This window comes from Neodiprion lecontei, chromosome 6 (assembly GCF_021901455.1).
Source record: "Neodiprion lecontei isolate iyNeoLeco1 chromosome 6, iyNeoLeco1.1, whole genome shotgun sequence".
Taxonomy (NCBI): domain Eukaryota; kingdom Metazoa; phylum Arthropoda; class Insecta; order Hymenoptera; family Diprionidae; genus Neodiprion; species Neodiprion lecontei.
Genome location: NC_060265.1, coordinates 21,812,291 through 21,836,898, shown reverse-complemented (window position 1 = coordinate 21,836,898; position 24,608 = coordinate 21,812,291). Strand labels below are relative to the sequence as shown.

The 24,608-nt window shown below is 41.8% G+C and overlaps 1 protein-coding gene across 11 annotated transcripts; it reads left to right on the top strand.

Annotated features, from left to right (window-relative positions):
- The first annotated feature begins 410 nt into the window (after positions 1-410).
- On the top strand, positions 411-24,608 carry LOC107224602 (protein unc-13 homolog 4B). Of its 11 annotated transcripts, none has more exons than XM_046742793.1 (18): positions 4,037-4,503; positions 10,141-10,302; positions 11,000-11,240; positions 19,129-19,293; positions 19,402-19,580; positions 19,663-19,707; positions 20,056-20,215; positions 20,334-20,857; positions 20,942-21,091; positions 21,215-21,352; positions 21,491-21,688; positions 21,773-22,064; positions 22,154-22,708; positions 22,874-23,180; positions 23,384-23,458; positions 23,790-23,913; positions 24,005-24,198; positions 24,281-24,608. In XM_046742793.1, the coding sequence occupies exons 1-18, from the start codon at positions 4,052-4,054 to the stop codon at positions 24,373-24,375; spliced, it is 4,056 nt and encodes a 1,351-aa protein (XP_046598749.1). In that variant the 5' UTR covers positions 4,037-4,051; the 3' UTR covers positions 24,376-24,608. The 11 variants fall into 11 exon arrangements, with proteins under 11 accessions (XP_046598752.1, XP_046598749.1, XP_046598751.1 ...); XM_015664713.2 differs by lacking the exon at positions 4,037-4,503 and adding an exon at positions 5,981-6,877; XM_046742796.1 differs by lacking the exons at positions 4,037-4,503; positions 10,141-10,302 and adding an exon at positions 411-580.

The following is a 24,608-nucleotide window of genomic DNA, read 5'->3' as shown; positions in this document are numbered from 1 at the left end:
TTGACCGAATTTTATACCGGTTCGATTTAATATTTCTTATCTTGACTACAGACTGTTTTTTGCACCCATCGATGACTCAGGGATTAGGTGATTACAAATTTGCAAATGATTTATAGACGAATTAAAGATCACGATGATAATTCAATTTTAAACTGAATCAATATTAATCCATAATGCATCGAAGTACAGTTTCGGTGACATATCGGATGATGATCTGAAATAAATAACTCGGAAGTCTCAGATCCGCATTCTTATCAGTTGACTCTACGCTCATCCAAAAGGCGTATGACTAATGTTTTAAGATACAAGACATTTGCTTAGTGGAATACGATTGCGTGCCACATCGCAGTTCATTTCTATCGTGGATAGACTCGAAATTTTTCATAGCAAATTATTCATTTGAACGTTTGAAATAAATAAAAAATCAGTTCACGTGAGTGGATAACAACTCGAATGCTTCGAAGATGAGGTCCTGGGCATTTTGGAAACAACGGAACCGAGGAACCTCGGATAAGAAATTAATCCTCAACGTGACTGAGAACAATCCGGCCCCAGGAATCCTGCTAGTCAGTACACCAGAGTAAGTGCAGCTCAAACCTTACTAACACATCATGATCATTATTGTCTTAGCCCAAGTTCACTTGCTTCGTAACATTGTGGACTGAAAGAAGTCATTCGGCTAAATTATGTAGAGCTAAAAAACGTTTACTTCTTCAATTCCTTTCAATTTCTTCAAAAACGTAATACGACAAAAATTCTCAGGTATATTCTCTGTACGGTTTTCCATTATCAGAGATTGTCATACGGATGAATCGAAGTCGACGGGTTGTAAGAAGTGGTCATTTTTTGGTGTAGGGAATTAAAACGGTAAAAGATGAGAGGAAAAAAAAAATTCCCCGTGATATTTATAATCAACTTAAAAAAAAACCGTATCACGATGCACTCGTGAACTCCCTTGGTGTCATAACGTGAATCCTTATACGTCTTTGCAACGTATAAATAGATAATTATTGCATCCTCAGCGCAATACCGGATGCGGTGTCCTTTGTCATCGTAATTTGCGGTTTTGCAATTGCTATACCATAGACCAAGAATCTCAAAGTTAAGGCACTTGATGCTCATCCCGCGAAAATAATTATACTACATGTTTTCCAAAATTTTATACCTGTGCGTACGTGACGTACGATAATCGACACGGCACGCAAATGATTTTGATTGCATCAGCTTCGCAGAAAATCTAATTTACTGATCCATACTACACGTGTAGATGATACATGGATCACCTGGTCTAACTCGAGTTATATCCGTCGGTAAATTATAAAGACTCTTGAACCGTTCACTGGGGATTTCCAGGACGATCATGCAGAGTCAAGTTATATTTAATTTTCCCACGTTTATGTTACGTTAATACTCCATAGATAACACTATAAATATCGTTGCTATCGCAAAGTAAAATGCGTATAATACATTCTACACTGATTCCGCCGGTTGCGGAATACGTCTACACCGACGTCAGAGACGAATTCCAGTCACGTGTAGTATTCAGTTATGGAAACACGGAATTACAAATTAGCACTAAGTATCTGTGTAATTCGTACAGTCGAATGTAGTCGTCGAATAATTCATGTACTTTCCGGACAGAAATGCTTTGACAGTAAGTAATTAACACTGGAGTTAACAGGCCCTGCGAACTACTCTAATTTTATCAATTGATTGCGGTTTGGGCCTTCGCTTTAGATGAAGACGAGAAGAATACTGATGTTCAGCACCCGCGCAATTGGGTTTCTGCGAAAATTGTCTCATTGCCGTAATATACTCAGTGTCGCGCAGAGAGGAATAAGCAGAACCGAAAACCTATGTGATACCGTAACGTCATCAAGGGGTCAATACCATATGGCGCGTAGGCGTGATAATGGACAAAGACACCGTGCAGCAATTACTCTAAGTACAGGAAGACTGCATGTATAATGAAAGCCGGCAATATACGCCTCACTGATTCCGAGCCACCCGGAATTAATCAACTCAGATTATTCCCAATGAGCTTCTGCCGTTTTTTCCGTTAGGACTGAGGCACCAAACGGAGTGCCATTGTCCGCAAAATATCCAATTCAATATTCGTACCGAGGTAATGTCACAAGGCATTGTCCATTACAGCGTACCGATCAGCTACATGGCGCAGTGCGTGCAAGCCCCGCGCTTTGTTCACCTTTACATGCAGTTGTACGTTGAACGGCGTGAGCAGAATCTAAGCAATTGCGCGAACATTCACTCAAAATAAGAATCCTGTGATGCAATCGATGTGGTCTTCATGATTATTTCACGTAACAATTTACATTTTCTTCAGCCAATGATCAATTGCTTGGATTTTTAGTAAGGAATCTACTTATTGTTGTAATATTCCAGCCATCCTATTTTCCTTTTGTAGTAGGGAGAAAAAATTTGAGTAAACGAAGATAAAAACGAAGCAAGATTCATCTTGAGGTTTTTATTTGCGTTCTGAACGTGATACGCCGAATGCTATTCTGGTACTACCTTTCAATTCTGATACACAGTGGTTAATATCAAGCTTCAGCGGATTTCTTGAGCTTCAAATATTGTAGGGTGTGGAAAGAAACGATGCGGTGTAAATATTGTACCTGCAGTGCAGGATGCAGCGATTCTTCAAAAGACTTCATTTGTCACAAATTATATCAAGTTGTTATCATCATTAGTCAATGTTCCATGTATACTACTTCGTGTCATGTTTAATCCAATTTCTGAATAAAGTGAAAAACTCAAGGACAACAGCCGGAATAAGACATGCTAAAATATCATCTTCGTGACTCGGTTCTGCTGACGCAAAACGAAAAATCCAAACAGTATGTTAATAAATTTGATTTAAATTCATCGCTTGCACAAAGATAGATTTATTGGTAATAGAATCACCTAAACGAGTTCCGTGAAATAAAACGTGGCATGAGTCGTCCGCCCATAAAATGGTGATAATGACCTGTGAATTATCAGCGCGTGTAGAATAATCATATCTAATGATCCCCAAAATTATTTGAAGAGAATTAAAAATGAGAGGATCATCGTCATTGCATAATCCTCTCTGGACCTCGGTACATGAAAAACCAGAAGTAAGCCAAATTCGTACCGATAAAAATGTGCGCATTAATATGTGATAATAAGCCAACGCGTGATGACCCGACTAATTTCATCCAGAGTTGTATTACAACAAAGTGAACAATCTGGTCATTTTGGAAATGGTTTTTTGATGAATTGTCCCTTAGCTCCAAGCACAATTTCAGTCCAGGGTAGTCACTCTTTTTATCGGAAAAATCCCAAAGAAACCAGAAATGGAACTTCTGCTGAGAACGTCAATGTTCTTATGGGAATTCCACGTAGAAGTCTGGATTATCAAGTTAAAGGATGTACGTATTTCTTGAGGTTGGGGTACAACAAACGTCATGTTCGTCCGTGTGTCGTTGAACGTCAAGTGCTCAATGCTTGTTGTTTGTCTTGTAGAGACGCGGCGTAGCACGTCGGTTGGTTGGTTTTATCCAGCTCATGGGGTTCAGTTCGCCGAGTTCAATCCTTGGGTTCGCACGTATTCCGTGGGTCGTCCGCGACATCCTTTTTTTCCGTTTTTGTATTGTAAAATGTAGTAAAAATCGCTTCCCGGTACACAGCTTCGGAAGCTTTATATGTTTCGGAAGTCTTGGAATTCAAATCATTCGTGCACGTTTCTTTGGTTATGTGCTTGCGTTGGCAAATTTTGCATGTTATCGAGAAACGATGTGCTCGTAATATCGTGGTGCAAACAGTGGTAACTCCTGCTGGTGGCTAATAATAACGTCGGATGTTATTATTGCAGAACTTGTACGTGTAAACAGTGGATCGATTCTCTGAAATTGATACTTTTACGGAACATTCGACGTGTGGTTGAGATTTTATCGAATGTGTTGATTTAAGTGTGGTCCATTCATTATTCTTGGAATACTGAAGAGTATATTGGGACTAAATAATGCCGATTAACGTAATTCGATTTTTTGAACTGATCTTATCAGTGATGATATTGACGAAGAAGGCCGTTTGGAAGAAAGTTAAATCGAACGACATTGAGCTGAAGAATGATCCCAAAAAGTGCAATTTCAATAAAAGTCTCTACAACATTAATATGGAAGATTCGATACTGACGGATTCTCGGTACATACCGATAGCCAGCGAGTTTCCGTACATCAGAACACCCTACAAAAGCGCGAAGGCTTCAACATCCTATTCAATGAACACAAATTCCATGGATTCGTTCGTTCTTGTCACCGAATACGAGGCTGGTACAGCTAAGGAGTTTGGAATAGAAGAATGGGAAATCGCTAGACGACGAGATCTCGCTGAAAGCCTCATAATTAGCGGTATGCTGCAAAAGCGATGCAAACCAAAGAAGAAAAGTTATTGCTGGTTCAAGTTTAAAAAACATCTAAAGAAGGTCGGAATCAAAGTTCAGCCGGGAATCGAAATCGGGTGAGTAACTTTCTTATATCTGCAAGAATTCGAATTTCCATTTCGTAGCTCATAGATGTTATTTGAAACAGTGCGGTACAACGATAACATCGAAATATAAAACCTCGTATTCATTTCAATATATAACCCTGTAGTAGGCAAGTGGTACATATTTAAAAAATAAATACCCCCTGCAGCGCGTTGCTGAATCGTAAGAGTTCCGAATTCGACGTTTCTTTTTTACAAAAATCATCGTCCCGCCGTCAATTCTCTCTTCAGCTTCCCAATATTTGCAATATTTGTTCCTACAGTGCCCTTTAAACGTAATATCGTCGTGTTCAACAACCTCGGCCATAATTATCCTGCTTTTGTAGGTCCCTCCCTTCGACAGGCTTGCCAGCGTTTCTATGGCAACGAACACACGTGTGCCCCCCACAGGTGAGTCAGACAGGTAAATGCCTCCGTGAACGAAACATCGTAGCAGCCCTACGTACGATCTCACGCACGCGTGATTTTACTTCCGGTGAAACGCACCGAGGCCGAACGACCAGGATGGCTATCGTGCATAGCGCTTTTGCAACCGGTTGCCTCGCTGCAATCAAAGATCTCTTTGCACAGCGCTCGTCTTTCTTGTGAAAAACGAAAAGTATTGCCTCCGACAAGGCCTCGTTACTTCTAACCAACGTTCGGATTAGTATTCGCAGCGGGTTTAATATCACGAAGATCTTAATTGGGGACGAGAGTAAAAGGAATCCTGGCGATTATTCACGCGCGCCGCGTGTGCTGGCAACATTCAGTACTTTGATGCGCTGCAGATTGCCTATTAACAACAGACGAGACGTTGATTTTTAGTTACGGTTCGCATCCAAACCCGCATCTGCAGATTGCAAAATTACTTTGGAGCACAGTAAGCGCGTCTTTGTAAGAGGCTCAATATCTTAATGTTAGAAAGCGAAGGAGATAGACAGTCAACGTGTCCATCTTACTTAGAAAAAACTAGACTTATTGTACTGAAAGTGAATCTTTCGTCTCAGACCAATTCGCAAAAAGCGCAAGCGCCAATTCACAGGTTTAGTGATTTTCAAACGTGCCGCAGTCTTACTGCGTTCCTTGTCAAGGCAGAAGCCTGCGGTCTCTCGCAAATTTTCTTATCTGCTAACATATTCGTAAATATATTACCTACACTCGAAGAATCATGAAAGCGAATGCAGGTAAATTATAATGCGCACAATATCTATTGCACATTTATTATCGTCCCGATTCCTTATCACCGCTGGTACCCAAATTTGTAAATGGTAAGGGAAGATAACATCGCTGGGTTTGACCGTGAAGCAGTTGACTATAATGTAGTTAATTATTGTTCAATTCACGTTGATGACGTCACCGCTTCTCATTCGCTTGCAACGATCAACCTTCCTAGAAAGCTGAGTGTGGTAAGCTTGCCTGTTCAAGAGGTGAGCTAGACGACGTGATCTGGAGGTGGTAACTTCAGTTCACGGCTCGATCGGCGAGGTAAGGAACGTGGAAATGCCGGTCTGCGCCTTTCTTCCACCTGTATAAGTCGGAGAACATCTCGCGTTGCTGCTTTGTGAGCTGTCAGAGTTAAGTTTAGACCGGAAATTTCGACTCCAGTCCCATCGCCTTAACGTCAGAAGCGTGTTACAACAATAACTAACTGTGCATATGATGTTTCGTGAAATTTCATTTTGAATATTACTAATAGTCTACGAGTGTTATCAACTGCTTCTGTGTGTTGTGACGTACAGTGGCGTTATCTGGCGGGATTACACTTCGGCTTCAATGTCCCGGCTTAGAGACATAATAATACAACAGAATTCGGTGGGTGGAAGATTAACATTTAGAATGATGATATTTCATTTGCGTCGAATACTGCACACTAGAAAAATTTTTCTGTCCTGAAGTGATGACAAATAGTAAGATTCTTTGCCGAAGCTAAATGCCTCTAAAATACTTTGAAAGTTTATTCTTAGAATAAGATTGTGTAGCTTGCAAAGTAAAGATATATTTTTATTTCTCAAGAAACTTGAACGTGATATCGCGTGTAGTACAGATTCTCTCTTATACTCTGTAGTTTTCCATGCTGCATGAAATTTCTAACGGAAATAACAACGCTTAACGTTTTCATGCCAAGTGAAGACCGTCAAACTTAATTTGTGAGTCAATTTAGGCGTAACAGTGAAGAGATAAACCTCGTGATAAGACGTTATCTTGTTACTTTTCGTCCGGGGTGTCCCCTGTTCGTTGTTACTGCATAACCGAAGCAGAAACTTGCAGTCATGGACGAGGAGGCTATGTGGAAAGGTTTTTACCAAAAAATCGTTGAGGATAAAGAGAAGGAGGAAGCGGAGAAGGAACAGTCTGATCATGAAATCAGGTACACAAGTTCTTACATACTAATTGTTACTTTGAGAGGGAATCACGTTTCGATACTTATTTACTGAGAAAAAAACATAACGAAGAAACCGAAAGAAATTGAGAACGTTTCTATTCCGTTTTCATACTCTTTGAATGCTAATGAGATACTAATCTTATTCTATAATAATGATACACAATTGCACTGCTGCGATTATAACAGGCTGTTTGAATATTAGCAAGAGCGGCACCAAGAGGCGTGGCGTCATTCGCGATGTAAAGTCTATAAATATATCGTACGCTTAAAAAGAGTCAGGAACGTCGGGACATCCGTCTATCTTTACATTCGTGGCATCGCATCGCATCACAATCAGCTCTCCAGATAGATTCACAATCAGCCTCGACACCGAGTTGCTAGAATTTGGCGATCGGAGGCCAAACTGCAAGTCTATACCGGTTAATCATCATGATTGATGAATCATGCGAAGTATCTACTTGTTTTTACGTTATACGCGAATCTATTGTACTCTGAAAGTTATCGAGTCGATTTGTTGCCTCGTTCCGCTTAAGACGGGTTTTCACAGTCTCTTAGTGCGTCAGCGCAAGACACTCATTACTGTATACTTCATGAGAATTTGACGTCACAGCTTTCAGACATTTATGTTTAGCCTGCATTCTTCATTTAGGTTTGGATAGCGCTGAAAATTTAAGCGTGGATAGGATTTGAATACTGTTAAAACCGTGCCATAACTGTACAGCCACCAGAAATCTTTTACGACCATCTACGTTATATGTAAACACATATAACCTCGGTGAACGTGGACCGGAATTTCCTCGAGTTATAGAGTTCCTTTCATTCCAAGATCAGTCTTACACCAGACGCTCACGATCAGCTGATATCAATATTTCTCCGCGGCGATGAACCAGAAACTGACTCCAACTAGGCGAATGTCCGGTGGACGTTACAGAACCGGTCGTTCCGTCTTTGGCCGTACGCTATTTGCGTAATGGATTCTATATTTATCAGGAAATGTAGCGGTTTTTATACTGAACTGCGAAATACAATCGGCGCAAATAGAAGTCGTTTGGAAAGTTCCAGAATACTAAGTACTTACAATGCGAAGTCTATCGTGGTCATAAACTTGAAATCTGAATTTATCAGTTAAATAAATAGACACGTATCACCATTGAATAGTTCTTTTTACAACTCAATTCAGCCAACAGTCGAATCTGAATAATTTTGATTTATGGGTAATTGTACAATACTTTACGAGGTTTGTTTCTGTGTAACGAAGTGATTGAAAAATCTTCAAAAAAATATCGACACAAATATACGAGCACTTTATTATAACGTGTATTAAGCTGTCAGGTGTTATTTAACTGCACGGAACCGTAACGGCGAGTAAGAGGAAATTGTTGCAATGAATAATAAGTAGAACTCGCAACACTCGGCATTGATCAGCGAAGCGGTAAACAATCTTACGATCAATCTGTTGCTTCGATTTCAATTTCATCTTTCATACACGTTGAATTGGTTCGTGACATTCGAAGTGTCAACAGAATGATTTATACTCAGGGACTAGGTCAAGATCCAGTGATCATTACGCTATCACTTATCGCCCTAATACTTATTGTGCGATCGTCTTGATCGAGAATGAAACGGCGCGGCGGCGGTACGAAGGCAGAGGTTCCTTTTCTTTCTGCCAGGTTATTCGTAGCGGAACTCCGAGAGTAAAACGAGCGAGAAAGAGCTGAAAAAAAGCAAAGGCCACGTTACGTCAGACGTGCAAACCCACTTGAAACGGGACGGGAACAATTAGAACTTCCTCAGCATGAGCCGTAGTGACAGTACGGCAAACGGCGACCTGCCAATGATACGTCGTTTCAGCCTTGACTGTAGAGCTACATTTCAACCGACACTGTTTTCATCCCGTATTTCAACACTTTAACTTCGTTATGGGTCTGATGCGTTTAAACTTTGTCAAGTGCAATGTGGTTTGATACATAAAACAAACACATGCTCGCTCTATTTCTATTAACCAATCGAAACATGCACGTCTCTTTTACAATGTATTGCTAATGAGATTTCGCATTACGCACTACACACTTGTTGGCTGCTATCTAGATAATAGAAAGTTTACGAACGTAAGAATTTCTTACCTGAAGTCTCATTCTCGGTTTTTCCACATTCGATGCGACATGGCTTTCATTCGGAAGTTGAAATTAGTTTTCCAAGAACTATTTTTCCCTGTTTTAATAAGTCAAATGTGCGTATGACTATACGTATAATAATTTTCTTATCTGCACAACGATGCGTCACAAATTACCTGTGATAAAATACGAGGCAGTCAAATCTTCTCCTATCTTGAAACTGTCATTTGTTTAATAACAATTTACAACTGGTTATATTCATCGCAATAAATGACGTTGCTCAGATTACATGGTCTTCGTGTTATTCAGTATAGTTCAAGTAACGGAGCCAGCAGGTGGATTTCGAGTTTTTTAGAAACGACAAAAGAACGGCCAATGTCGTGCTAGCTAACGAAGATCATCGGAATCACTTACCTTGTTATATTGTAATCGCGGTTGAATAATTGGCGATTAGAAAAATTTAGTTGCAACAATTACGCCGTGTACTTACGAATAGGCAAAAGTCTTTAATCTCGACAACTGTTACGATAAAGAAAGAGGAAAGAAAGGGAAATATTTTGATTTGATACCGGGTAAAACCGATGCCGGATATCTTACGAATTCGTTCGGGAAAAAGGACGTCTTACGTCATCGCTCCTCACTTGGTTGGTGGTCAGGTTCTCAGTTGTACACTTCGAGCTGTTGTAAGTTAGTCTTTCAAACATCGTGGTCGCGGTAACGCAGTGATCCTATAACCGAGAATGCGAACATCTGCTTATGAATTAAAGTTTCGATTAGTCGGAAAGTTATTACCAAGTTTTTAAGCCGCTAGAAACTATTGTCTAAACTAAAAAATTGAACAATAGTGCAGTGAATGTAACATTTGACGAATTGTCCGAATACATATTTATAATTCTTTTAACTTGAATGAAAAATAACCAATTCGCGTAGGCTTATCTGACATTCAGACAAGTATCCGGGACGTAAATGTACCGTGTTATCGTATGTACATATTCGTTATTCATCATCGTTGCCTCTGCGCGAATGAATAAGTCATCTCTATAACCAGGGAGAAGCATGCTGCAGTGATCATAACCATATGTGCTAAGACTGTGAATAAAAAAAAAAAACCCAATAACCAAAAATATTTTCAAGTGATCTTCGGAACGCGAAAATGACAGATATCGGAAAAAAACACCCGTATTGGACGATAGCGGCGTTAAGTGCCCGAATGTCTCAACCTGCCGAATCGAAACCAGTCACCGTTGCTAGCGGCTACTGGAAGTTCGCAGCCCACAACTTCATCCATAATAATAGGTGAAGCTGTAACTAAAAAAATAAGGCGTTATGCTTGTAGATTTAGCTAACATTGGTCAACTAACAATTTCTACTAATTCTGCTTGACGTTGTTGTAAAGGATATACGGCGATCCTTATGGCAAAAGAGGAGGCTAGTATTTCCGCCGTATACTGACCGTAGATCATACCATGCGTAAATGTTACCGTCTTCCAAATTGCACGTGATATGCAAAGTAGTTCGCATGTGTAAGGAACAAGGCGCATGATTACCAAATTGGAATTCGGTCAGAAAGACGCTTGGTAGTTTGAAAATCTGGACACTAAAATCTCTAATTAAACATTCTGTATTCTGAGTCAATGTTTGTGGTGTGCTGCATCAATTAATATAATATGTACGCAATGTACTGGTGGAAAGTAAAATGTGACGCATGATACGACTTTTCATCTGTTGATTTCGATAGTTCCCCCTTTAGTCCTGTAATCAGCCTGGCCAATTGATGCTACTTTTAACCAACGCTGACGGTGATTTAATAGGGAAAAATGTGGTCACCAGTTCCAGCTGGCGCGGAACTTTTCTGCGGTCGATTCAACTAGATTATAGGACCGTCATAATAGTGGCTCTAAACCAAACCCCACTGAGTTTTTCAAGCAGTAGAAAGAAATAGAGCCGAAACTACGAATCGTCTGTCTCACAAATTGATATTCCAATTTTTCAGGATCCAAGCGGCGGATGGAGGCTTCTTTGAAAATCTGGGGACGCTCTTCGCAGCCAAAGCTCGCGCCCAGGCGGAAGCCGAAGGCCCTATTCCTACGCCGAATGAAGATGAACAAGAAAAAGAGCTCAGCGACGAAGAAGGAAGCGTTCATGAACCCACGGAAGCTCTCCTCGAAAGCGACAGTGACCGCGACGAGAACGAACATTCGCACAACCTCATCATAGAATCCGTCGGTTGGAATGTGAGTAAAGTTTTTTATTTCAATTTGCCGCTTAAACTAATTCCAAGGCGAAACGGGAATCGTCTAACGGAAGACGAGACTGTATTTGTAACGTTCCCGCCGGTGCATCTAGAACAAGGGAACTCCGTTCAGACACGACTGCGTGAAAGGTCCTGCGATTGCCTTGTTAAGCCATCTTAAATACAGTATTAGTAAGAATATCTATACTTACGTTCATTAGACTGCTTTTGTTGTGATTCGGAATTAATGCATGTATTTATTCTTTGCCTATACAAAGGGCATACATACATACATAAATATAGATCAAATTATCTGTCTGTATTGAGATTGTGAGACGGCACACCGTTTCGTTCTTCACATCAAGATCAAGGACGAACTGAGTACCGGATTAATGAAAACTCGGTTTACAATCCCGCTCTCACGAATCGGTTTGACCAACTTGAACAGTTTGTTTCAAGTTCATACGGGGTGGACGAGGTCGATGTTCAGGGTTCGTCACCAAAGCTCTACACGTCTTGGAACTAATAATTGCGCCCGTTTCTTGTTTCCAACGGGACACGATCTGTTCCACACATGCCTCGACTTCTCCGACAGAATGTTGTTCAGTGTATACATCCTGATCTTGCACTTCAGTACCTGGCTCAACTGGATCGTTCTCTTTAATCGATTTATCGCAGAGGTGTTTTCGGCTGGGAGTATGTTGTCACCGTTGATGGTAGGGTAATGAAAAAGAACTCCAGTCACGAATGCGTATTTATCAAGGAAGTAACTGCCCCTGAGCACGCAGCCCAAAGTCAAGACGTTCCAATCCAGGATCAGGAAGAACCAGACGCACACGTTCCTAAAGATTTCTAACATACCGTGTACCCTGTGATACTCGTACTTACAGTGGGTGTCTCGAAGTACTTGGCTGATAGTGATGCAGCAGCTTCTCCTGAGACGAGCCAGACCTTCAAGAATATATACCACCGATTACATAGTTCTATGGCTTCAGCGACCACCGTGACTCTCTTTATGCATAGTGCGCTATTTAAACACATACTACTCGTGGAAGTTCCATACATGCAGGGATTGCAGACTCTCCATGAAACCGATGGCGTTGTGTTTGAGTTGTGCCGTAGTTTTTTCTCGGAATAACGTCGGTCTAAGGATTTGGACAAACCTTGATTCAGACTTGATTTTCGATTCACATGAGAATCAGAACGTAAGGAGTATTTCATGATGACCTGAACCGATGGGCAATGAGGACACAGTGTATCACTTGCTTACTTCATGCTGGAACAGTGGACGCTCAAGTTCGATACGTCAATCGCTTTAGCGGCTAACAGCTACGAATACTCAGAGGAATTGAATAGATCCCGTTACCTAGTTGCGGATGCTAGTGTGTCTAGTCTGTTGCTTCTTGCAGGATACCCTGATCTTAGACAGAAGGTACTCTTGGTTTTTGCAAAGGAGGCTGGTATTATCCCGTTTCGAGCCCCTCTGTCGCGTGATCGTGTCAGATGCTCATCAATGCTCGTCTCCACAGCCTCGAAAAGCTTGATAACTTCTGTTTCAACACAGTGCTGATGACGAGCAACAATCACTATCACGATTGAAGTTTTAAGGACACCGTGTTCGAGGTCGTCGATGATCTGCTTTTTATTTCACATACGCTCGCTGTGATACTTTCTGTTTTACTCTGTCAATATCCAAATTTTTTTCATCAGTTTCTGGGACGGTGATTGGCGGCCGAGACCAACACCAGCTCGTTTTTGTTAGTGGAACCAAGCATCTAGGCCGAAGAGGAAAATATCTCGACTCATGAATTGTATTCCTTAGGCGCGCTTCTTAAGATTGCACATAAACTTTTTCCTGAAATAGAATACATGCGCGGATATTTTGATTGCATTATGATTCTTCCTCATTATATTTTCCTTCGACCAATTCTTGGTACTTAACAAAAGACAATAATTCCTGGTTATAGATTAATGTATCTTTCGTCTGGATAAGTAGACTTGACAGTATTTTAAAATGCGAAACATGTCTGCCTCGATACATAAATGGTTCGACAAAAGATAACGTATGATCCAAGAAATCAGTCTGGAGCTTGCGGGGGAAGTCAGACGATTAACGGGAAGCATATGTGGTTGCGCTGAGTTTGCTGGGGAAAAAGTGTGACAAGAATTCGTAATATCGTATTTACAGTCACAAGTGGAAACGACCATTGGTTATTCGCGTATAATCTAGGTATACGAGGCGATGGCTTTTCCCTGAAGGTTTAATCATTCCGATAAGACAATACTGCCTTGATAATAACAATGATATGAGCATTCTACGACCGCAATTAACCCCAAGTGAGCGTTGCACTCGAGAGTTGAAATTGTCTCGGGATTTCCTTGACCATAATTGTCCAATCCAAAGTGATCACTGCTCTTTTTGAGGTGCATCACGTTGCCATTGGAGGTGAGGTCAAGATATATAATGGAAGTTCTGTTTGGCTCTAGACTCCAGATGCGTATCTTCCGACCGAATCTGTTCGCTCGTATTATCAAATTCCACAAGTTAACGAGGTCCAGATTTTTACGTGGGAATTCGAAGCTCGTAACTCTAGTGTATAGACGGTATATAAGTTGAAGAGTAGAAATTTACTTGAAGAATTTGTGTACGTTCCATTTCCAAGTATAGCGAAGATCAATATTACTAATTTCGTAAAAATAAAAAAACAGACGAACGAGGGAAGGCCACAACACTGCGACTACAAATTACTTGTGCATAATGAACCACCTGGTTACACTTTGGCTGAAACTAATTTAATATCGGCGAATTGCGTGTCGACTCACAAAGCGTTGTATTACATTACGATATGAGAACTGGGAGTATTTTTATTCCGGAAAGAAGTCCGAGTGAACTTTATCACATTGTTCCGCGGGCAGTGCTTGTCTGAAATTAATGGGCCTCGTCTCCTGACCGCATTCATTCCTCGGGCTCATTCGTATTGATTTTAGCAAAGGTCACCGTACGTTGTTCCCCGGGTTGTCAGGGGCAGCCGGCTTTTCACAAAACGTCCAACGGCCCAGTCCGTTCGACCGTCGTGCGACGATCCGACGTCATGCCGAAACTCATCGGAGAATCTCTGGCACCCGGGGTGCCGGGGATCCCAGAGGGGCAGGTGTCGATCAGATAAGGAGGAAAGTTTCGGCTTCTTCAACGTCACGGATATTCCATCCTCAGTCGACGTCTATCATGCGGCTACCGAGGTCGATCAAAGTTCTCTGCATCAAGAACGAGGTGAAGCTCGTAAGTGCAGCGCCTGTATACACGCCGTTTATGCATTTTTTAACACAACTTTACACTACGTGTTGTCTTTATTTATTTTTTTCTGCTGGAAGCGTCTTCAGTCCAGTTATTTTATGCCCACTTAACGTGAGATAAGAACGCACACGTGGGATCGCCTCATCAACGAGACCGTTGATCAACGCCCGATGCTCGTTGTTTACCGCGCTTTTTTCTTTTTTTTTTTAGTTTTTTTTTTTTATACGTACACACATATCGGTTGTGCGTACGTTTATGTTACCTAGATTATAATAATATGTTCTAGTCGTAAGGAAAAAATTATTTATGCACCAGACGCTCGAGGCATGTGGAATTTGTTCGTGACACAAATAGGCGCTCGTTATGCGTTGTGTGTTGTGTGTGGCATATATACGATGATACGATGTCGCTACTAGTGGCTCGGTATTCTGGATCATCTTATCGGATAGGTACATGTGATATGCATAAATCTAATATCGCTCTTGTTATAGTCGTACGTGTTCACGATGATTCAAACACGTTATTACGAAGGATTAAACTAGCTTATCTTTGTATAATTAAACTCCTGGTAGGTAAACATTCTCTTGATTCTCCGAGCTTACACGAGGAATTGCCAGACAAAGGGAGTCGATTATTCAATATTAATAATCTCAACACTTTACGACCTTTTCATTACACCCTTCGCCTTAATAAGCTCCAGACTGTCGGATGCAGATAGTCGAGATCGAGGTCAAAGTACGAGGAAAATAATGTAGTAATCAATTTACAACATTACGCTCTGCGCCAATTGGGAACTTCCTAGCTTATAGTTATAGGACCTCCAATCTACATTTGACTGTCTGTCAAATTGCGTAACGGTTAATTATGCAATATTATGTCATTATCGCGTCTCTTCTCATTGGTAATGATTAAAAATAAAAGTTTCCCACCAAACACATAATCAATTCGAGTCTACAAAATTCCAGTCAGTAATTCTAACTCTCGTTCGTCAAAACAGAGCTAACTTTTTTCTTTAGTTTTTTTTTTAACCATCCGTAAAATCATTCGATAAACTTTTGCTACATTTTCAGAACTATGTTATTTCCTAATACTTTTGATGAAGTACTGTGAATAGAATTGAAGTGATTTCCGGATCCTGAATAAAAATAGGTAAGAAAGAGGATATTTCACCCTCGTGCAAAGCGAAGTACCACTTAAGACCGGTCGAAACTGTATTCGACTCGATCAGCTGATCGCTTAAGTCTAATCTATTTCGTTGACGCCTCGCCGGTTGTGTGGGGGATGACGTAGGGCGTCGTTGATACACCGTCACGGAGAGCGATAGAATCGTCGACGTAGATGAGCCTCTGTCGAGGCGAGCCGTCTATTCCCGGCAGTGTGGAGTTCGCGTTCGCCACGATGTCGTCTCTTCTTCGTGGCCCTGGTCCTCCGGTTCCGCGACCTGCACAAGTGAATCCTTAATCAACGATCAATGTGGTTTCACGCGGTAACTGACGGTTTCCATTAGATTTTCGGCTTTCTGCAGTCGAGCCGGGATCGAAGCGTTGGTGACTTCTTCGACCCTGTTCCTTTCACCTGACGATGCGTTTCACGGAGGCATTATAATGGGAATTGTAATCAATTACGTAAAGGATAGGGAGTCAGGGCATGTAGTATTCATAGGTTTCGATAGCGCGGTGCGATTGATGGGGTCGAAACTCGTTACAAAATAAGGTATACTTCGTACAAAGAGGCCACTGAGATCACGTGTTTTGCGGGTAAAGGATTTCGTTAATTGGGTACACTTCACCGTTTTTGTCAGACGATAAGTGACATGGGAATGTACGATGAGCGACACCGTTAATATTTAGCGAAAAAGTTTTTTGGCGTTGTATCATGTGTGTGCAAGGTTGAATAAAACTGTACTGTAGTTGTTACATAAATTGATTCGTGTGAACAGTCCAGCCCATATTTTGCGGACGCGGTTTGCAAAAAACGAAGTACGGAAACAAAATAATAGAAAGGCATTTTTTTAAATGAGAATGCTCCGGTTGATGTCACGGATCAGCTTTTAATACGCCTAGTTATTAGAACACTTTAAACGTCTGAAGTATTTTCCTTCGTGAGAATGATCCTCTTTCTTCCGATGAATCCTTCGTGAGAATTTGGTGCATTTAACTGAACTAAACCAGCCTCGAAAAGTAGGTTACATCACAGCCGGAGAAATGTTAACAAAAATTGGCAAATTGTCAGGAGCCTGGTTTAAAAATGAATCCGAATGACGTGCCTGATACTGGGTATCTATTTGGTTGTTAATTCAAGTGCAGAAGTCTCGTTGCACTGGTTGTTTGTATATTCAAATTGAGGAGCAGTCGAGTTACGATGTATATTTGCTAACTATGTACTCGAAAATCAAGCAGTAAACAGCTTTTCAAAAGAGCCTTGGCCAACTTGCGTATCTTTCGAATGCTGAAACGGTTAATCCTTGGACCGTTCGCAAGTGTACATCACGAAAGTAATGTCGTACTTTAAAATAACACTCATCCGTCAACGTTAACGTTATTTTCCTGTTGAAAACCACAGCAGAAAGTTTGATGCCGACTCCGTATAGCAACCTTCATTCTAACCGACGTGGTTCGCGGGTAATATTCACTCTAGCAAATCCGACAACGCAAGCATAGATTTTAAACGATCTGGGTCGTATCCTATTTGAAATGGCAGGCAAACAACTGCGTTGCATTTGAACAATTGCGTCCAATGAGAGTCAATGTGACAGCAATTAAGTGATTATGCGTCAAAGTTCTATCCGAGAAACGCGTCAAACCAGCGTTCAATTGAAGGACTACGACCTTCTGGCGGAGAAAAGCTGATCACGTGTTTTCCTTTTTCGCGTTTCCTAATTTCATGGTCTCTAATTGTGCACCGAAAATTCTATTTCCTAGCTTCTCACGTCTCTTTATTTAAAATATATTTCCGAGCAAAGGGGTTTCTAGATTTCTGGGACAAGACGCCACTTCGAACCAAAGTCAAACTATTTCTGCATCTAGACGAACAATTTAGTTCTCGCGGTCTAGGGCAGACTAACTCTGAGATTGCCAGTAAATTTTCGCCTCGGATGCATCGAATCCACTTACACAAGTGATCGTCTCTTTCCAGCTGACGTGCTTATCCGACTTCGCAAAAACAGTATAATTTAGCACAGATTCAGTTCTTGCAAAAATTACGTGGACAAATTTTCGCGTGCACAATATATATAATACGCTTTCGCGAAGCGATCGAAAGAGAAAACTCGTTGAGGCGTCTTTTCAGCCATTTTTTTTTTCCCGCCATTTAGCGTGTGGCAGAGTACCAAGTATTTCGGGTAGGCGGTAGCGAATTCTTGTTGCCGGGTCGCCTTTGTCTGAATCTGTGACATGTGGGGAATTTTTCAACTCTTTTTTCAAACGGGAAAATGAGCTCAAAGACTCACTCGAGGAGTTCACACTTTCATCCATTCGTTCCGCGTCCATAATTTCTCTCACGACATTCTCTCGAGTTGCAGAATGCGTCTATGAACGAAGTAAAGAAATGACCTCATTTTCATGAAACAATATTTATGCTCGTATTTGTTGAATGGATTTTATGCACCCGTTGCAATACATGATTAAATTTAAACGCTCTACTGTACGGCAATCGAAGTACATCAAGTCCGTGAAGTGTAGCGATTACGTGTTTAACGGTCAAAGTTTAAATCCTTATCAAAGAGATTTAACATTCATTTGATAGCCGTATAACAGTTACAAAATAAAGTTAGTTGACTGTAACCGATTCGCGAATGAACTCTGATAAAAATTCGTCAAGTTTGTGTAAAGCGTGTCAGGATAACTTTCGGCTTTACAAGTAATTTTTATGGTCACCATCTCTCGCTAGTCTAATGCCTCTTATAAACTCGTCGCCAGTACCAGGATTACGACCTAGTGCTTAAAATCGTTATTCCTGTATTTCCCAAGTGCGCGGTGCTGAAAGTGAGACTTTCGACGATGACGAGAAGTGAACAAAGTGACTCGAAAACCTCAAAGAACTTTTAATTAAAGATACAGCTCCCACCCCTAACGTAATTATGGTTATTCGGCCCGCCACGCCCGGTGGGGCGAACACTCTTATCAGGAAGAGGAACACCTTTCGGGGTGTGCCCAAAGCTGAGTTGGAACGAAGAACGCACGCACTGATACAGGCCATGACAGTGAGTTACGAATACGAGGAGTTGACCCCAGCTAGTTTATCGAATGACTTTTGATCAATATCACGAGAGAGCGTTTGCATGTATTGAAACAATGCGAATAATTCAGAACGCTGCTTGGATACCATTACTATTTCTCAAGTGCAATATCAGTAGTCCAGAATGAATTTCCACAGTCCAGTACTTCGCGTCTTAAGGTTTCCGACGACGTTTACAATAGTTCAAGTTACTTTTAGACCACTGTATTTGAGAATTGCACGTACGCGTTGTGTTCTATCGGCAGAAGGAGAATGGCTTACATCGAATTAAGCGGGAGATTTTAATGCCTCGATAAAAATTCACAGGATGTACACTTTTTCAAGTTGCGTATTTTCAGATGTGGTTATTAATTTTCAGGTCGAAGAACTCTACGCGTCACTGGTATACTTGACCCAGCATCAAATCGGCTTCGACGTTACAAATGAGTGCAGTCAGGAAACGCTTTTGAATCACTTGCAGGGCGCCTTCAAGATCGATAATCAGACCCATGAACAGGTCCTCGAGCAAGCTCAAAATATGGAGGTATTAGTTCTGCCCTGATATTACTTGGGGATGTTACTTTTCTTAAAAGAACCTTCGAGGCAAAAAAATCGGGTTTTTCCAAAAGAGTAATCGCGCGTCTTAATCCAGCCTCCAGAAATGCATCTCAACGTTGAAGTCATAGAAGCAAAGGAGCTGGTATCCAAGGATGCCGATGGAAAAAGCGACCCCTTCTGTGCTCTGTACCTCGAGTCTGTACCTACGAGGAGGTACAACACTGCAGTAAAGACCTCGACACTGAGTCCTGTATGGGAGGAACACTTTGAGCTGTAAGTTGATTGTCACCGTTCAAATTTAGAGTTTTGAAACTGTTGCTAAACCTCTTTGACGTGATTTCTTTCTGCCATTCAGACCGTTGGAAGATGCTGAGAACGATGTGCTCAATCTTGAAGTATGGTAAGTTGATCGAACGCTTCTCAATTTCGCTCTCGCACATTTGTTCAAGTCAATTTTAAACACTCGGAGCATATTAGCATCAGTCCTAAACATTTATTTTTCACGACGCTAATATAAGCCATCAACCGTCGTGAACATGTGAGAACACGCATTAATTGTTCATCATCTCCGAGTTTCAATTCTTAGTGAACTTTGAACGATTTCCTTTCTAGGTTATCTGAAGTCACAAGACGGCGACGATGCTTCATTAGAGCACAATCCATCTGGTTAATGACCACGTGGCTGATCAATTTTTGTTGTCTTGCAATCAACAATCACACGTCTGATATTCTTTTTTGTGATCAACAGGGATTTCGATGCGGCCGAAACAGTGCCGGAAAAGATGAGCAAGGTAAAGGACGTCAGGGGTGTTCGTGGACTGGTTAAACTTGCCAAAGAAATTGCACTGACTGCGACAACCGGTAATCACGACAATGAATTCATCGGAAAGTGCCAAATAGCCCTGAAGGTGAATTTCCGTTCTCCATTTCGACTCGTCCTTACCGCGTCGAAATCTGAATTTAGAAAATCTCAACCCTGACTACACCATTAAATTTAATTGCATTCCCATTGGAACCTTTATCCAGGATATTCCAGTGACTGGTCATACGATGTGGTATTCTCTGGAGAAAAAGAACAAGTCGAAACGTCGCGGTGTTGTTCGTCTGAAGTTAGCCTTCAGTGCGGAACACAACGCCCAGGTAGCTGCCCAGGAGCACAGACACCTTCTGCGCATCCTCCTCCTCCACGAAATCGAGTCGCAGAAAATCGAGAAGTATTGCTGGTGCGGCCGTTGGTCGGGCCCAGCCGAGGCGATAATACTGCAGCACAGTGCTCAGCGTGGGCTTCTCGCCCGCAACGTGACCTTGGCACAGTGGGTCGAGTACATCAGGGTGCACCAGGAACACCCTCTCAGCTTCACATTGTTCAATAAGCTGGCGCTTGACCTGTTGAGGCCCATGGAAAACAACCTATTCTCCGACGACGAGATACGACTTTTCTGGGATTCGACTAAAAAGCTCTTGCACTCCTGCTTGAACAGCGTTAGAAAACTTCGAAGATCCACCGCGGGTGATAAGAACACCATTAATCAGCTCGGCGCAATTTTGGGGTAAGACATTGCTGCTCCGGCTGCGTTGGTTTATAATCACTGATCTGTTTTGGAACGAAACAAGTAATTATGTCTGTATTTCAGCATCCTGTCGTCCATAGACTCTTTGCAAAAGCCGGAAGACCTTGACCTTTTCCCTGCAAACATGTATGGATGGCTTCCCCAGCCTGAGGGGCCGAGAGCGGATGTGCTGCAAGCTCTACAGGATACGGTTATCCAGGGGGCTGAGGAATGGTAGGTTCAAAGACGAGCGCTTGCTTGTTTCGCGACTTCGTTCATTGTCATTTTACGAACTGCACCGAAGTCTCGTTGAAGCTGAATAGTATTTGAGTACAAGTCATCTTTGCATTCTGACAGGTATGACTACGTACTGAAAAACAATTCAGCGGACGGAGTAGAGGACGAAGATATGCTCAAGTACTACATTAAAGTTATACAGCTGATCAGGGCCGATTTACAACGAGCCATAGAGTTCTACGACAAGGTCTTCATAAAGTGAGTAGACTTGACAGTTCCTCCGAGAATTCATCCGAGCATAAAGATAGTATCGAAGTCCGATAAGTGTATCCCATGAAGCATTGAATTACATTACCAAGCTAAGGGTGTTCAGAAACCACGCTTAATGATTTTCAGGCAAGTAAATTTCCCTTACGCGAGAACGTTGTACGTTCATTACGAGAAGAGGATCAGCGACATGTGTATGATCATCGTCGAAGACGTGTGCGCGAGGTTAAAGAGAATCGAAATCGAGAACAGCGATGGAACGAGCGAAGAATTGGCCTTGGGGACGACACTTTTCGAGCTGTATTTAACTCTACAAAGATACGCAATGTGAGTAGGCATGCGATGAATTTGACCCCACGTCGTTTTATTCCGTACAGCTGTGTTCTATCCTTAAACTGATTCGCATTTTAGACTCGGTCACGTCCTGTGCGCTGATGGCCTGGAGTACATGAAGATTCAAAGTTACCACGAGTGGTTTCGCGCCGGAGTTGCGCATTGGCTCGACATCGCGGTCTTCAAGGCCTTACGCCGGATAGATCGTGCCGTTGAATTTGACACATTGCAGCCGGTAGACTCGAGTGTTCAGTACAGCTCAAGTGCTGTTGACACGTTGACAATATTCTACCAAATCAAGGTTTTCTGGACTCAGTTGGCCTGGCCAGACGTCGAAGGGTCTTACACCTTCATCGCAAAAATAATCGACGTGAGTCTTCCATCTTCGCAGAGTGCAAATCCGGACGGAAGGCTCTCTGGCACCCGGAAGAAATGATAAGAACCGTCTTCGTGTTCTAGGATATCTGCAGATGCTCTGTGGAATACGCGGATAAGATGGCGAGAAAGGCGGAAGAGGCGACACAGCAGGAATACGACTTGGAGAATAACAGCAGCGTGTACGAGAAGAAGTTCGAGGTCTCAAACGCGTGGTGCTTCGCCATTAACAACATCGACTACATCCGCACATCGATCGGTCCCCTTGCCGAGGACTTGGGACTTCAGAGCATAGTCGAGTGCCTGGCGGCTAACAAAACTCAGCAGGAGGCTGAACGGTGTCGGCAAACGCTTCAGCTGGTCATCGACAACGCCACCGACACAGTGAGCAACAAGATTATCGAGTTGCTGGAGGTTGTCGCGAGCAAAATGACCCCGGCGATGAGCAGGTACTTGGAAGAAGGTGCCGAACTGATCGACACAACGAGCAACGCCATGGACAGGCTTCTCCAGTATCTCGATTCCAACATCACCACTCTTCATGATAACTTGAACGAGACCAATTTCGAGAGAGTGCTTCTAGTCATTTGGGAAATTATGTCGAAGACGTTGTACGATCTTGTTAACAATAATTTGGAGGTGAGTTGACTCGACGATGGTGGATGGATGGATCTGTGAAAAGTTTCGTTCAGTTCGTTGTTTTTAAACTAAACTTAAAGTGTAACCAACGCCTTAATCTATGCTTATATTAACAAATCGAGCGAAGATCCATGTTGTGCTTAATTTTTGTGTATCGGTTTGCAGAGGAGGAGGCCACCTTCGTTCTACGCTAACCTTCACCGGACGTTGCACACCTTAATTCGTTTCTTCAATCTTGGGGCAGACGAGACGTCGAATATTCACATACTCGAGAAAATCGAGGAGCTTTTGAAAATTCACGGTCTCGAGACGGCCGCGTTGATTCATCGATACAATCAGGAAAGGGTGCAGGAGCAAAAAGCCATCGAGGAGTCCAGACACGGACAGTTGACCGTTAGAGCATATTTTATCGATAATTCGTTGAACATTCAGATTATGAACGCCAGGAATCTAACGCCAATGGATAGTAATGGTAAGCAGATATTTTTTGCACTTTAAAGTCGAAGTATATTTTACATTTACCGTCGAGCTTAATCTAGCCTAATTGATTCGTGATATGTTGTTGATTTTTTCACAAATTTTTATAAGTTATTCAGCGGTAGTTGAAAGAGATTCCCCGTAAATTTTCCACTCCTGTTTTCTTTGCACAGTTAATTTATTGTTCAAATTTTATAGGCAAGATGTCTACTCTTGAGAGAAAACTGCGTTATAAATCAAAAACTAAAACGAAACTGAAAGACGGGAGGTCAAGTACGTCATTTGAAAATAAGTTTTTTCTCATCAAAAGTTTCGATCATTGCCTGAATGCCTGCCCTCGATACCTAGGATCAAGAGATTGAATAAACTCGTTGAAAAATGCATGAATCATGAAATGTCTCATAATTAATAGCATCAAATAGACACGCGTGTACGTCGATAGATCGTCCCGTAGTACATACATTGTCACATATGACTGTCTTCCTTATAGCCAATAGCAAATGATCTCTGCATGCACAGTTGTATTCGTCGGGAAACTGGTTTCATGCACGAAAATTTACGAATCCGACTGGCCTCGGAAACTGTAATATATGTTTTATTTCAGGTAAATGTGATCCTTACGTTAAAATACGACTGCTGCCAGAGGAGAGGTTCGTTCACATAAAACAACCGAAGACACGAGTCCACAAAGAAACCCTGTTTCCACTTTTCGACGAAACCTTCAGCATGTAGGTGGAATTTATATTTTTCTACGCTGTACGAAAATCTCTCGTTGAAATTACGAGCGTGAATTTTGAGAAACCTTTCTTGTTGCAACAGCGCACTGACGACGGAGCTGAGGGAAACGAAAGAGGCTATTATAGCGTTTGAGGTGAAGGACAAAGACTTTCTCAGGACGAGATTCATGGCTGAGGCTTTCCTGGCCTTCGGCGAAATCCCGGAAACTGGTCCTGACCGGGATTTTGATTCCCTGGAACAGATTCATCTAAAACTTTCTCGACCAACCATGCACAGTGAGTTTCGTGGCGGATATTCACGAGTAGAGTTATGGATATTTGCGACAGGATTGATGAATTTGAAATTGATTTTTTACAGATTCAGACGCGATTCGCGCACTGGAGCACAGAAAGGGGGACGACCGGGCTGTTGACTTTATGTCGAAACTTAACACAAAGATTGAATCTAGATAATCAGTGAAACGTAAATATATAATTTTGTGAACGTAGGCGTTGGTAACATTTTGCCGAAATCTCAGCGTTTAATGCAGAATACTGCAATCGAGATATAATTAGAGATAAAGAACAATCGGAGTGCGGTGCAGTAAAAGCGCACATTTGAGGATCCTAATAGTCTGACACAAAAGTGACTTAAAATAACGCGATAAAGAAAAGAGAAAAATAAATTAAACAAATATTTTATCTAA

Bases quoted from the DNA above. Each gene is read 5' to 3' on its own strand.
- LOC107224602 (XM_046742793.1), top strand. From the start codon at position 4,052: ATGATATTGACGAAGAAGGCCGTTTGGAAGAAAGTTAAATCGAACGAC. The intron at 20,216-20,333 runs GTGAATTTCCGT...ACCTTTATCCAG, and splicing joins AGTGCCAAATAGCCCTGAAG to GATATTCCAGTGACTGGTCA. The intron at 22,065-22,153 runs GTGAGTCTTCCA...TTCGTGTTCTAG, and splicing joins TCATCGCAAAAATAATCGAC to GATATCTGCAGATGCTCTGT.